At 43.5% G+C, this 14,971-nt stretch overlaps 1 protein-coding gene across 1 annotated transcript in view; it reads right to left on the reverse strand.

Moving 5' to 3' along the window:
* PHC2 (polyhomeotic homolog 2) overlaps window positions 1–14,971 on the reverse strand; it is a 182,697-nt gene that overhangs the window by 49,869 nt on the left and 117,857 nt on the right. The window contains exon 4 of the mRNA XM_008055735.2: window positions 380–604. Within this exon, the coding sequence (XP_008053926.1) occupies window positions 380–550 (171 nt within the window). The 5' untranslated portion in view covers window positions 551–604. The remainder of the gene's footprint in view (window positions 1–379; window positions 605–14,971) is intronic.

Here is a 14,971-nt window from a genome sequence, read left to right on the forward strand (position 1 = left end):
CCTTATAGAGCAATGGCCATTTAGAAAGTGGGTTTAGGTGGGTGAGCAGCTCTCAGTCATTTTTTACTTGTTATTTTTACTTGTCTGCCCTTCACACACCTATCCTCCCAAAACAGCACTCTAGGCGCTAAACCAACAGGCAAGAAAGGAGTTTTTCTGATCTGCGAAGCATTTTTCTTCTATCCAAACTTCCCTTATTGGTCTCATCCTGCATTGCTTCTCCTCTAACTATGCCCAAATGTAGATCTGCTAATGCACTTCTTCATGCCCATTCTAGAGTCGACATCCAGATTATTCCACCAGGCCATGCAAATACCTCCTCCTGGCTAAGCCTGCAGATGATTAAGGAATACAACTTCTGGAATAATGAGAACTTTACCTGCACAGTCTGCCGGTCAGGAATACCACTGTACACAGAAATCTGGGGCCCAGTGGGGCGGCCACTTCCACCGCTGCTGCTATTGCAGCTGCTGCTGCTACTGGCCCCGCTGGTGCTGCTGGTGGCAGAGGCACTGCTAGATGTATGCGGGACTGGCAGCTCATTCTCCATGGCCTATAGGGTGGTGGAGTCAGGGTGCTCAGATGGCAGAAGAGCAGGCAGATGCTAGGAAGGAAGAGGCAGAAGTGAAATGTTTAATCCATGCTTACTAGAGAATGAACACAGACACCCTCCATATCTGTGGGTTCCATATCTGTGGATTCAACCAACCCCAGATTGAAAATATATTTAAAAATTGCATCTGTACACTTTTTTCTTGTAATTATTCCCTAAATAATACAGTATAACTATTTGTATAGCATTTATATTAGGTATTATAAGTAATCTAGAGATGTTTTAAAGTATACAGGAGGATATATGTAGGTTATATGCCAATACTACGCAATTTTATATCAGAGTCTTGAGCATCCATGGGTTTTGGTACCTGTGGGGGTTCCCAGAACCAAGCCCCTGTGGATACCAAGTCACACAAGTGATGACTGCATAGTACATGCCTCAGCTTTCCAGACAGCCTATGGTGGGGCCTCTTGGGAAGTAACACACTTGCCCTCAGGAGGACGAGGCCAGGCTTGGTTCATAAAGTGAGATTTTAGATCGGGTCTACCTGATTCTAAAGGCTGTGACTTGTTCATTCTGCTAGCGGAGGTAAAACTGGGAAAGGAGGTCTTCTATAGCGTTCTCCCTAGCAGTGATCTTAGGAGTCATCTCTTTCCCCATCAACCTCTTCATCTTTGGGATAAGGAAACTGAACATCAGAGAACTTATTATTTGTCCATATTTATACAGTTACCTAGTTAAAGAAGTAGGACTAAAAATCTACAGAGAATAGAATGAGAGAAAGAGGCAAACTAGAAGGCCTGAAATCAACAGAAGCATTTATTTTTGTTTTGCTTTGTGTTCAAAGCCAGAAGAGCTTGAGTGTATGTGAAGTCTTTGTTTTCTTTATTAAGTTCATACTAACTGAGTGCTCTCTAAATCTAAGGCTGAGCAGGGAACTACATTGAGCAATTTGGTAAAAATCTCATGTTTTAGAGTCAGAAAGACTTGGCTTTGTCCTGGCTTTGCCACTTTCTAACTGGGGAATCTTGGCAAATTCACTTGTCTGATCTTCTGTTTCTTCATCAGTCAGACATGAGAATATATGGATTGTTGTGAATGTAAAGAAAATGATGATACCAAGTGCTTGGCAGATTGGCAGGTATACACTAAGTGCTCTGTAAGCACTGGCTGTTCTTGCAGCCTGGTTTTCACTGTTCAATAGGTCAGGCCTCTCCCAAATGAGATTGGTAGGGCCTCTTGGAACCTCCTATCCCTGTCAGCACGGAATGTCAGAAATTCCTTCAGGGACCATCCTATGGTGTGATACAGAACCGGAAGCTGCATACTCCCTTGAGGCTATGTGCTCAGGAGTGGAGAGGGCTTGGGAAAGTAGAAAAGGGTGGGGAGAGAGGCACTCCCAAATCTGAGTTCAAATTTCTCTCCTTTTTCATGCTTTTCCTCAAATTCTTATTTTTATGTGTAAGCTTTTCCTTCTGCCCATTCCCTCCCATGTATAAAAATAATATTTGTTTGTCACCCCATCATAGACATTTCACCCTCTGCTTATAGATTATACCATTTTAATAAGTACAGAAAACATGATTTTTCACATTAATGAAATCATTGATTAGAACAAAGAACCAAAATAATCATTAATATCCTGTTGTTGTCTCCCCGATATTGTTCAGTTTGGGAGTTATTATTTCTCAGGCTGCCTTATTCCGATGGAGTGAATTTCACCGTGGGCTGAAAAATAGTGTAGGTAAAGGCTAAAATACAGGAATGTTGGGGGTCAGGAAACCTGAGTCACTCCCAGGTGACAGGCAACAAGTTGTTTATGGCTTCCAAGGCAGTGTATACCCATCTGCAGACTGCACTCATGACCTGGGTCTTTAAGCAGTGATTTTTCCTAATGTCTATATGCCTGCTTTTACTGCCACAGGGTGAGGACTTTGTCCCTGGATCCTGAACTGCACTTAGTTCCGGGCGTCATTATGGCTACTGACTTGTTAAGGATGCTTATGATGATAAAAATGATGCAGGATTCAATGAAGCAGCAAAGTCAACAAGTATTTCCTTATGGACTTTATCTTGTGTTCTAGGGAGGACAAGCTAGGCTAGAGTAATAGTGGTAGAAGGTATAATTACTGATCTTGCAGAAACGGAAAAACTAAGTGTAGAGATGAGGTTCAATTAAAATTTTAAAGACCACTAAGCAACAAATCAGTAAAGGATAGTTCCATTCAAACATGGAATACCCCAAAGAATCCCAAGGTCATCTCTTAGTTCAGTGCTCACCTCCCTTTCTCAAAATGTTGACTAGAACTGGGTTTCAGTTCTTGCTTTTCACCCCATTCTAGGAAATCTCTACTGAAGTACTTATAAACATAAAAAATAACATGGGAAACAGGGTATCAACCACAGCAAATTAAGAGGATGGAATAATCTACATCCTGCACGATCAAGCCTCAGCTCTATTTTTTTTCTCTTGCAGCAGCTAGGGCAAATATTGTGGACAAGTATACTCAAATCTTGTTGCGGAATAAAACAAGACAAAATTCTCAAGGCAGCATGGCATTGCTTTATATAGAAACTGTACCAGGACAGCCACTGCTCCACGCAGAGAAGAGAGCCTGCAGCAGCTTGGGACAGGACCCAGTGCACTTCTGCACTCTCTTGCCCACCTGTCTCCCTCCTGCAGGCAAGTGCACCTTTCTTTTCCCTCGACACACCCTCCTTCTGGGCTTTGCCTCCCTCTCCTTTTCTGTCTCAGTGATTTCTGCTATCTCCAGCCTCTGATTTTCCCACTCTTACTCCTGCCCCTTAGCCCCCCATCCTGTCTCACACCTGTGCTCACACTCGCCCTCCCTTTCACATGATATCTTCCAGCTGCTTCCTTACAAGAGCCCATGCTTAGTTAGCTCTCCTAAACACTCTCTTGCTCCCTTGCCCTCGCTGATTGATCCTGATTGGTTGCTCAGTTTGCTCTAATGAGCTCTCTCTCCCATTCTTGACCTTGCTCTTTCATGATCTGCTCACCTTTGACCTACCTCCCTCTGCATCTGGCTCCCTGTCTGGTTCTTCCTGTGTCTGCTCCCTTGCCGCACAGCTCCAGTTCTCTCTCCCCTCACTCTCCCTCTCTCCCTTCCCCAGGTCCGATCAGCACATCTCCCTCTTACATTCATGCACACCACTCTTACTCTGGATAGAGTATGCTCGAACACCCTCTGTCTCCTGGGCTTGCGCCCTCTGCTCTAACCATGCTCTTGAAAGTCACAGCTGTCATTCTAGTGTGCTGATTGCTCTCTCTCAATCACTCACGCAAAGACAGAGAAGGCCAGAGTCTGACAAAAGGATTGGGGAGTGACCAGTTTTACGTGTGTAACTCAGTGCCATTAACTACACTCACAATGTTGTGCAACCATCACCACCATCTATTTCCAGAACTTTCTCATCACCCAAAACAGAAACTCTATAACCATTAAGCTATAACGCCCCATTCCCTCTAGTCCCCCTGCCTAGCCCATGGTAACCTCTAATCTACTTTCGGTCTCTATGAATTTGCCTATTCTAGGTATCTCATACAAGTAGAATTATACAATATTTGGCCTTCAGTGTCTGGCTCACTTCACTTAGCATAACGTTTTCAAAGTTCTTTCATGCTGTAGCATGTGTTAGAATTTCATTCCTGTTTATGACTGAATGATATTCCATTGTATACATATATACATACTACATTTTGTTTATCCATTCATCTGTTGATGGACACTTTTGTTGCTTCTATCTTTTGGCTATTGTGAATAATGTTGCAATGCAGTGAACATGGCAGTGAGCATGGCATGTATCCTTGCTCTCAATTCTTTCAGGTATATACCTAGCAGTGAAATTGCTAGATCATATAGTAATTCTATACTTGGGCATGTGAATATCTACTTGTCCCTGCACCATTTGTCGAATTACTTCTGTTCTTGGGCCTGCACAGTTCAGTATGGAATGTCATGATCTAACCCTGACTCCTTCCCAGCCTCATTTTTCACACTTCCCTTTCACTGGGCTCAGCATTTTTCCAAATCACCTGAAGTTTTGGACACCTTGCTACTTCCTACCTCTGTGGTTTACTGCTATAGTTTTACTCTTGCTGTTCCCTCCCCTGAAATGCCTCCCTTCCATTTTTCACATAACCAACTCCTTAGATCTTCAAAACAACTTGAGTCTCTCCTGTGAGATGCCCTGAATGCAACCTTCTCTTCCTCTTCTTCTCTTGCTTCCTTTAAGCCATCCTTTTGGATGGCTGCTCCCACAGCACTTTGTATTTGCCTCTCTCTTAGCACTTACAATGTAGTCTTGCAGGAAAGTTATTTGCTTGAGAGTCTGTTCTCCACTGCCGAACCCTGGACTCTGGGAGAACAGGAATCGTGTCATATTTTACCATATATACCTGGTGCTTCATTCTGTAAATACTTGTTGAATAGAATTGTTAGAAATGCACCATACTCCATCCTACTTCTTGCTTGAAAGCAGTTTAATTTCTAACTCATCTGCAAAGTTCTCCCTAACTAGTTTAAAACATAAGCCACATGCAATTTAATTTCAGTACCTTCCGTCAGTGGTGTCCATACTAGTAATAGTGATAATTTATTGAGTATCCACTACTTGTCAAGCACTATAGTAGATGCTTTATATATACTATGACTTTCTTATGGCATAGATTCTATTTCCAAATTTTGTCAATGAGAAACTTAACTAAGTACTTTACCTAAGGTCATCACAGAACTGGGATTCAAAGCCAGGTCTGACTCCAAAGACAGAGTACTTCTCCCATACTCTGCAACTTCACCCATAATCTCACCTTGAGCCATTATTTCAATGACATTAGGCAAACTCCAAGTCAGAACAAACTAGAATTTCAGAGTTGAAAAGATCACCAAACTGAATTCCCTCATTATTAATTAATACCATTCAATATTTTATACTTATAAAATAATCTCTCAATCTAATGTGTATATACAGGATAATATGCATGTGTACTCATCCATCAGTTAAAAAAATCAAACATTACCATAATCTCCCTTCCCGAGTTTTGGGGGAAGAAAGTGACTTAGGGTGATATGGCACCTCGGATTCTCCTTCAATACAATGGAAGGCAACTCCAGGAAACCTACTGGTGGTGGGGACTTACCCACTAGGGAGCTGAAGTTTGCCTTAAGGAGAAATCAGAAGCTAGGGTCCTGCTATGTGTCACCTTCTTATTGGTCACCTGGTAGAAAAGATCTTGACTTAGAAAAAACAAAATTAATTAGGAAGTGTGGACCCACATAGTAGCCTTCAATCTTTTTCTTACATGGTTTCCCTCTTTGAACTAAAGCTTTTATATCTCTCCACTCTCACTTCCTTTTGCACAAAGCTCTGGGCAGCAGAGAAGTGAAGGAGGCATTGAGAGTCTCAGTAAGGGCTACAGAGGAATCTCTGACTCTCCTTTCATGCTGCCCTCTGGTGCCCCACCTTAGGAAATCTGAGTCCTTCAACTTTCATAGTATCTAGACTTTAGGCCATTTTACCACCCCTATTCAATTTCCTTTTAATTCTTACTCTTATTCCCCCATCTCTTCCTTCTAATTAGTTCCTTATTTCTTTCCCAAGGCCACCCATACCTGTGGATTCCCACTATGAACCACAGTCAAATATCATTAACGACTAACATCCAGGACTAGAAGTCTGTTTTTCTCTGGGTTCCAACTCACTGTGTGGTTTTGTATGAGCCTAAACTCTGAAGGGCTGTGATTCCTATTTCAGCCAATTCTCCTCTCCCAACCACAAGGGACCACTTTGAATGATGTGCTTACTGTAACTGGCTGGGATAGTGATCTTATTACAGGTCTCTGCTGCCCACAGGCCTGAGACCAGCAGCTGGAGAAATGCTGATGGTTCTGCCCTCCCAGGAGCTGCCGAGTCTAGGAAACACTAGGCCTTTGTCCCCAGTGTCAGGGAAATCCATTTGCTGTGGATTATAGTTGTGACAGAGGTTCCGGGAAAGCAGAGGGGAAAGATACTGAAAACAGTTCTCCAAATCTAGCCTAAAGCCCTGGGGTAAGGCAGGATGAGATTTTTCCTAATGGAATCAGAGCCTGACAGGAAATGAGAAGTCTAGTCAGCCTGATAATGGCTGCTGGTGTTATCATGCTGTAGTGGCTTGTGTGGAGAGTCTGAAAAGGCTGGGTGAAGGTGTTCCTACACTATGGCTCTGCCTCTCCACTTGGTCATCCTTTTGTTAGAGGCGTAAGGCAGTGATGGCAGAGGACTCAGATTCCTAGAGTTAGGAGACCTGGGGAGACTACCTTATACCTCCAGGTGACTGTGTGAACATAGAATCCTGATTTGCACCAGTCTGATTATGCCTCTAGCAGCAGTCTGAAGCCACTGACACTCTGGGAGCAGTCAGATGCATTCATCTCAAACCGCCTCGCAAAGTTCCCTCCTGCTCCTGGTTGTCTGCATGTTGACACCTTTAGTGTCTCTAGAAACCAAGGTAAATAAATGAAGTCCAACAAAGACAGAAGTGAAGGATAAAAAGTCAAAGCTGGTCACATAGTCCTAGCAACCCAAATAGGATTTCATTATGAAACAAAACACCATACATTTAAACAAATAAACTTTTCCTGAAAACTTACTGTTTTCTCCCTAATTTATAAAAGGCAAATTATATCAAGTATTTATAGTACAAGTTGGTGCTGGTTTGTTGAAGAATATGACAAGGAAAAAGAAGGATTTGCTCTTTGGAAAGGACATATAGTTAAAGTCACATTGTGCAAATGCTGAGTGTCTGGGGACTGAGGCACGAGGATGACTTTGTCTAGACACAGGCAGCTTTGGTTTCATTGCTCCAAGACAGGGAAATATACATTCTGTATCATATATGATTCCCTAATCCAATATGAATGGTGTCCTTATAAAAGAATGCCATGTGAAGACACGACCCATGGAAGAAGATGGCCACATGGAGACAGAGGCAGAGGCTGGAGCTATGTGGCCACAAGCCAAGAACACCTGGGTCTACCGGAAGCTAAGAAGAGGCAAGGAGGATTTCCAAGGGAGCTGGCCCTGCTGACACCTTGATTTCAGACTCTGGTCTCTAGAACTGTGACACGATACATTTCTATTGTTTTAAGCCACCTAGTTTGAGATACTTTGTTACGGCAACCCTAGGAAATGAACACAGTACCTGATATTAAACCTCATTAGCCTAAAAAAGTTAAATGAAACTAATGATTCAAAAGGGTGCAGAGACATAAAAAATAGCCTTGTTAATGTAACAGTTCTGAATGCTTCAAGGCAAGAGTCCTTAAAATGTGCTCCTTTGGCAACTCTCCAAAAATGCACATTTTCAGGTTCCACTTCAGACCCACTGAATCACAGATTATGGGATTGAGTCTCAGCAGTCTGTTCCCTACCTCTCTGATGCCCATAAAGCTTTAAGGCCACTGCTCCGAGGGCCCCATTATCAACTCCAATAAGAGATTAAAAAGTGGCAGTTGCATTTATGGTATAAGATGGTCATAAGGAAGTTCCTGAAAGAGGGGGCTAGAAGTTGGGCAGGGGTGAGATGAGGAGAGTTACCAAAGATAGTTTTTTTCCTGCTGAAAATCCCCAAATACCTCCATGTGGAAGGGAGAGGATGCTGGCAGCATTCGGTTTGGAGACCTTCCTGCATCTTTTCAGCCTCACTCCCTACCACGTGCCCACACACAGCAGATTCCAGAATTAGTCGCACTCTGTGTCTGCACTCTGTGTCTTAGGCCTTTGCCTAGACTGTTCCCTCTGCCTAGGCCACTCCCCATGCTCCTCCCTCCACATCTCCCTGGCCAGAAACCATTCGCTCTTTGCAATTCAGCCATGATGTCTGCTTCTCTTAGGGCTTCTCTTCTGTATGCCAGCCTGGATTTGGTACTTTCTTCTGAACCTTGATAGCACAGCAAGGCAGCTGATTCACTGGGGCCATGATTCTATTATTCACAGCAAGGCAGCTGATTCACTGGGCCATGATTCTATTATTTTTAGATCCCTGATGCCTAACATGGTACCTGGTCAGCAACAGTATTTATTTATTTATTTATTTATAGTTGGAGCCTCACTTTGTCGCCCAGACTGGAATGCAGTGGCACACTCCCAGCCACTGTAGCCTCGACCTGCTGGGCTCTGGCGATCTTTCTGCCTCAGCCTTCCTAGTAGCCGGAACTACAGATGCACGCTGCCACACCTGGCAAATTTTTGATTTATTGTAGAGATGAGGTCTCGCCAAGTTGCCCTGATGGGTCTCGAACCTGTGGGCTCAGGCAATCCACTTGCCTCGGCCTCCCAAAGTGCTGGAATTACAGGCTGAGCCACCGAGCCCGGCAGCAACAGTATTTATTAAATGAGAAAGTTCTTTACCTCTCTAGGTTAGGAGTCCTAGGCTAAGATACTGAAGCACCCTGTGAAAATATTGTGTTATCTGAGAAGGCACCTTGGAAACTATTAGTAGCCATTAACACCTTTACTCCAATGTGTTGGTCCAGATGACTACTCTCAATAAATAGAGCCCAGGACACATACATTTTGATTTGGATATAGAATGGGGGAGGGGAAGATAAGTGGTGTTGAAACGATGGGTATGGGAACTCTGGTTACTGAAAAAGGTAGATGTGAAGATCTTGGTCAGAAAGCCTGTGTTCTAGATTTAGCTACACCACTTACTAACTGGGAGTGATGTATCAGCATTATGTGGAGAAAATGTCTCCTACCTCACAGAGCTTCTGCAAAAATGAAAGAAAACAGATATGAGAAAGCATTTTGGAAACAAAAATTACACAAATGCAAAGCATCATGAGAGAGAGTTCAGGAAAAGGGAGAGAAGCTCTTCTTTATGAAAATGAACAAACATTGCTAGGGCATAGTATACATATGTGACTGCAACCCTGGCCAAGTTACTTAAATGCTCTGTGTGCCTCATTTTCCTCTTCTGTAAAATGGGCAGAATAGTAGTACAGACTTAACTGGTTTTCTTTAAAGAATAGGTGACATTATGCATTTAAAACACCTAGCATAGCTCAGGCACAGAATGGAAAGAGATTGGGTTAGGGTAGGAGAGAAGATGACTTTTTTCTCCCAGGGAAAAAAGAGACTATATTTTTCTTCAATAACTTCAAAGTTAGAAAAATCTTTCCTGAGTCTAGTAACAGAGTAAATTCTTTATGCTATAATCTCAGTCAGTTCTTTCTTGTTTAATCTTAGTAATGCTATACAGTTTGGAGATTTGTACAGGGAAATCTCAGTAAAGTCCACAAAAAAGACCACCATCAAAATCTCTCCATACTGTCTCCACAAGGCACCCACAAAGCACATGCACACTCACAAGCGTACACACAAAGCACACTCACACAAAGCATACACACTCAGCAGCACACACATACAAAGTATATTCACAAAGCACATGGCACACACACAAAGCACACACACATATAGCTACTACTTCTAGAGCTTGCTGTTTTCTACCACTCCTGCTTAGCCTTGAACTGGCCTGGTGGGTGAAGCCAGAGTGAGCTGGTCTTTCCACCACTGCTATGTCCTGACAAGCATGACTCAGCCAAGACAGGAACATGGGAGACAGCTGATTGGCAGGCCTTCAGAATAGAGTTCAAGGGCCTAGAAACGGATCTAGACTTTTTTTTTTTTTTTACTAGCTTTCTTTTACCTTCTCCCTCTTGTTCCACCCCTCCAAGCCAGGCGGCATGTAGGCCTCCCAGTGGCCCTGTAGGTACCACTTAACTCTCTGTTGCACTTGGAGTCAAGGAGTTTGCTGACTTTCATGGACACTAGCATTGAGAATGACTTGGAAGAGCTGGGGCTGTAGTGGGTTGCCCTGTTCTCCTGAGACCATCTGAGCCTGTTCTCTCCAGAGCCTCTTCCAAGAATTTACCCTTCCTCTATTAGAGTTTCCTTTTACATCTCCTATGAAGAGATCAAGGGAATGGGACTTTAAACACTGATAAATTCAAAAGAGACAGATTGCCAGGGAAAGATGGAGTGTCTCCTGTCATGAGGACTTTCATTCAGTATGTAAATTATCTTTCATTCATTAGAAGGCTAGTGTTCCTGGGCCTGGTACTGGCTAATTATAATAATTCTTGCCATTTATTGTTTGCTTAGGGATAAGAGCCTTATATATGACCTCATTTATTCCTCACAATAACCCTATGGTACAGGGACTATTTCCTCATATTTCCTACATGAAAACGGAGGTTCACAAAGGCCCTATAACAGAGGCCACCAAGCTAGCAGGTGCAGGATTTGAAACCATGTTTGGTATGGTTTCAAGTCCATGCACAAGATGCAGAATTACTTGTGTTTATTCTGGTCTAGGCCTCTTTTGGTCAGTCAGTGTTTCAAATTTAACTTGGCTTCTACAGTCATCTGTCTAGCAGCCTGTCTTACAAGAGTCAAGCAGAAGGGTCAGTCCAAGGCAAGCCTGTCAACTAGAATTCTCCCAGCCCCTACGTGATATCCTAGAAATCACACTTGGAGTACACACTTGAGGCATGCCCAGCACATGTAGGCCTTTCCTCTCCATAAGTATTTTCACATATATTATCTACACCTAAGGCTAGTCCTCTTAGCAGTGTTTACAAAATTATTTGCAATCATTTAATTGAAAAGTAATAGAAAACAAAGACAACTGTCCCACAGTGCTTTGGAGAGAGGCAATAGCTGAAGCCTACATTTCCTGAATCCCACCATGTGCTGGGCACAGGGAGGCAGCATGATTTACAAGGGGGTGGGGGAGATTAAAAAAAACCCTGGTATTTACTTATAAAAATGTATGTACTTATTTTACATGTTTAAACTTCAGTCATCTTCAAAGTACTCTCTGTTTGATGGAATACATCCTTTTTCCACTGCTGAAAACAGTTTTGAACTCATCAATTTTTTTTTTTTTTTTAGTTGGAGTCTCACTCTATCGCCCAGGCTGGAGTTCAGTGGCACACTCATGGTTGCCACAGCATCGACCTGCTGAGTTCCGGTAATCCTTCTGCCTCAGCCTCCTAAGTAGCCAGAACTACAGGCGCATGCTACCATGCCCAGCTAATTTTTGATTTATTGTAGAGACGAGGTCTCACCAAGTGGCCCAGGCTGGTCTTGAACTTGTGGTCTCAGGCAATCCACTTGCCTCGGCCTCCCAGAGTGCTGAGATTACAGGGTAGGCCATCGAGCCTGGCCTGAACTCATCAATTTTGATACCTTTTAGTCTTCTGCCATTTTTTTGTTTCATCACTTCCACATCAGCAAAACATTTCCCTCTGAGGACTTTTTTACATCTGGGGAAACAGAAAAAAGTCACTTGGGGCAAGATCGGATGCATAGGGAATGTGGGGCACGGGGGTCATACTGTTTTTGGTCAAAAACTGCTGAACACTCAGTGTGGTGTGGGTAGGTACTTTGCCATGGTAGAAGAACCAGTCACCTATTTACCACAACTTGGGATGTTTTTTCTGAAAATCGTGACGCAACCTTTTCAAAACTTTCAGATAAAACTTTGGTTGACTGTTTGATCCACAGGAACAAATTCCAAGTGTACTACAAGGGGCCCACCTCCAAAACATAATTCCAGGTTTTGGGGGGTTCTCCCTTGTATAAGAAAGAAGAACTTCATAATTAGAGAAAGCTGTTTTGATTACTGCCTCTATCCCAGCTGGGAGACTTTAGATAGGTTACTTAACCTTCATGTTTGTCTCCACTGAGAAAGTGGGCTTCAGTTTCTTTATCTGTAAAACAGTGCTAACGATATCAGTTATTAAGTGTTATTATGAAAGGTAAATAAGAAAATGCAAGCACCTAGCAGCAAAATACCTAGCGCCATGTGTAGTACAAAACAGGCATTTGACAATGGTCACCTCCCTTTGCCTGCTTCATCTTTCTAGTATTGCTTTGGAGCAGTAATTACAGATGAGGCAAAAGGTTCTGAGATGTAAGGTAACCTTCCCAAGATCATAAAACAGGTAGCATAAACCACAACAGTGTGAATCTAGAGCTCATGTCTGAGTTATAATATGGGAGAAGGGAACACTCTCAAACATTTGGGCTTCTAATCCTTTCCAATTACTGAACATACTCTTAGTCCTGGCTTGGACATAAGCTCTCCACGAGGCTCCAAAAGCTCCATTCTCAAGTCCTAGGAATTTTCTTCTTAAGAAAAGAAAAAGAGTCGGGCTCGGTGGCTCAGCCTGTAATCCTGCGCCTTTGGGAGGCTGAGGTGAGTGGATTGCCTGAGCCCACAGGTTCGAGACCCACCTGAGCAACTTGGCGAGACCTCATTTCTACAATAAATCAAAAAATCAGCCGGGTGTGGTAGCACATGCCTGTAATTTCGGCTACTTGGAAGGCTGAGGCGGAAGGATTGCCGGAGCCCAGCAGGTTGAGGCTGCGGTGGCCGGGAGCAGCCACTGCACTCCAGTCTGGGTGACAGAGTGAGACTCCAACTCAAAAAAAAAGAAAAGAAAGGAAAAAGAAAAAAAAGCTCAGCTACAGGTGAAATTGAAAGAAAAGACAACTACGACAGACATGAGCCATGAGCATGTGGTGTGTGGGGCGGGTGCGGTGGGGGGAGAGGTGTGTTCACACATGCACTCCTGTACAAATATGTTTTGGGAAGAGAAGGGGAAAGCGAGAGACTAGATGCTAGTTAGCTATTGCTATTACTAGATTCAATTCCCCACACAACCCCAAGCTCTGCACAGTAAAAGTGCTTTAGAAATTCCAAGAGCAAGTGAACATTTGCTTGATACACATTCTTCCTGGAGCTGTTTTTATACAATGACTGATCAGCTCTCAAAGTGTTTGGATTAACACTACATGACATTGTGAGCAGGTGTATAACTTGGACTTTGAGCTTCCTTTCTCCACTGCTTTCTTTCATCTTTTCTGGGGAAGTTCCATCCAGAAGGCCTCACTGCTTTGGTCCAGGTGCCACTTGGAAGGCCCAGCCCTTCCCACAAGGATTCCTCCTGCTTGCTTCTGCTCTAGCAGCCTGTCCGGCAGCTGTTTCATAGCTCTAGAATCACAAAGCAATTCCAGAGTTCCCTGGGCCCAGCTCTGGAGCCTCCTTACAGTCATTTGCCCCAAACAATAGCCTTTATTGCTATTAATATTGTTTTCTAGCAGAAACAAACTGTATGTCTGTGGTCAACCTATGATCTTCTATGACCACTGGCCTTTTGCTTCCCATTGTATTTGGAATGTTCTATTCCATTTTATACCCATAAGTTTGCCTTTCTTCTCTCAGCATACCTATTGACTTTTACCTTCTTGTATTTCTAACCCATTCTCTACTATTTGCCGGGAAACCTACCTAAATGGATAGATCCCCTGAACCTTCCACTCTTTCCAGTCAAGTATAACTCTACCTTACTTATTTTCTCATATTTATAACCTTAGCTAGCTAATTTTGATAACTGAAGTAGAACTAGAACTGTAGAGTGGAAATTATAAGGAGATAGATTTCAATTCAATACAAAAGTACTTTCTAACAACTAGAGCTGCTAAAAAGTAGAACAAGCTGGGCTCGGTGGCTCAGCCTGTAATCCCGCGCCTTTGGGAGGGTGAGGTGAGTGGATGGCCTGATCCCGCGGGTTTGAGACCCGCCTGGGCAGGCGAGACCTCATCTCTACAATAAATCAAAAAATTAACCGGGCGTGGTAGCGCACGCCTGTAATTCCCGCTACTCGGAAGACTGAGGCGGAAGGATCGCCGGAGCCCAGCAAGCCGAGGCTGCAGTGGCTGGGAGCAGCCACTGCACTCCAGTCTGGGCGACAGAGTGAGACTCCAACTCAAAAAAAAAAAAGTAGAACGGGGGGCCTGACAGTGGTTCATGCCTATAATCCCAGGACTTTGGAAGGCTGAGGCAGGAGGATTGTTTGAGACCAGGAGTTTAAGACTAGCCTAGGCAGCATAGCAAGATCCTATGTCTACAAAATTAAAAAATAGCTTGGGCGTGGTGGTGCACACTTGTCCCAGCTACTCAGAGGGCTGACGCAGAAGGATTACCTGAGCCCAGGAGGTTGAGGTCGCAGTGAGCCATGGTTGTGCCACTGCACTTCAGCCTGGGAGACAAAGTGAGACCCCAACTCAAACAAAAAAACAAAAAAGTGGGATGGGGCTGCTTCCACCTAGCTGATGGAGTCGTTCAAGCAGAGACCGAACAACTACAAAGCAGGAGTAATTCACACAGCACTGTGTCTTGGGTCTTTTTTGACACTGGTAGTATATAATTCCATAAAACCTTTCACTGGACATCAGAAATGCACCTGAAATTTGAAGCTTTTTGCTTAATTTTAACTCTTTCATTTATGAATTTTCTAAATTCTAATCTTGTTTTTCAAGCTACAGGGCAGCTACTAACTGGCT

Source organism: Carlito syrichta, unplaced genomic scaffold (genome assembly GCF_000164805.1).
Source record: "Carlito syrichta isolate Samal-C Ts95f unplaced genomic scaffold, Tarsius_syrichta-2.0.1 Scaffold301936, whole genome shotgun sequence".
In the NCBI taxonomy this organism is placed as follows: Eukaryota; Metazoa; Chordata; class Mammalia; order Primates; family Tarsiidae; genus Carlito; species Carlito syrichta.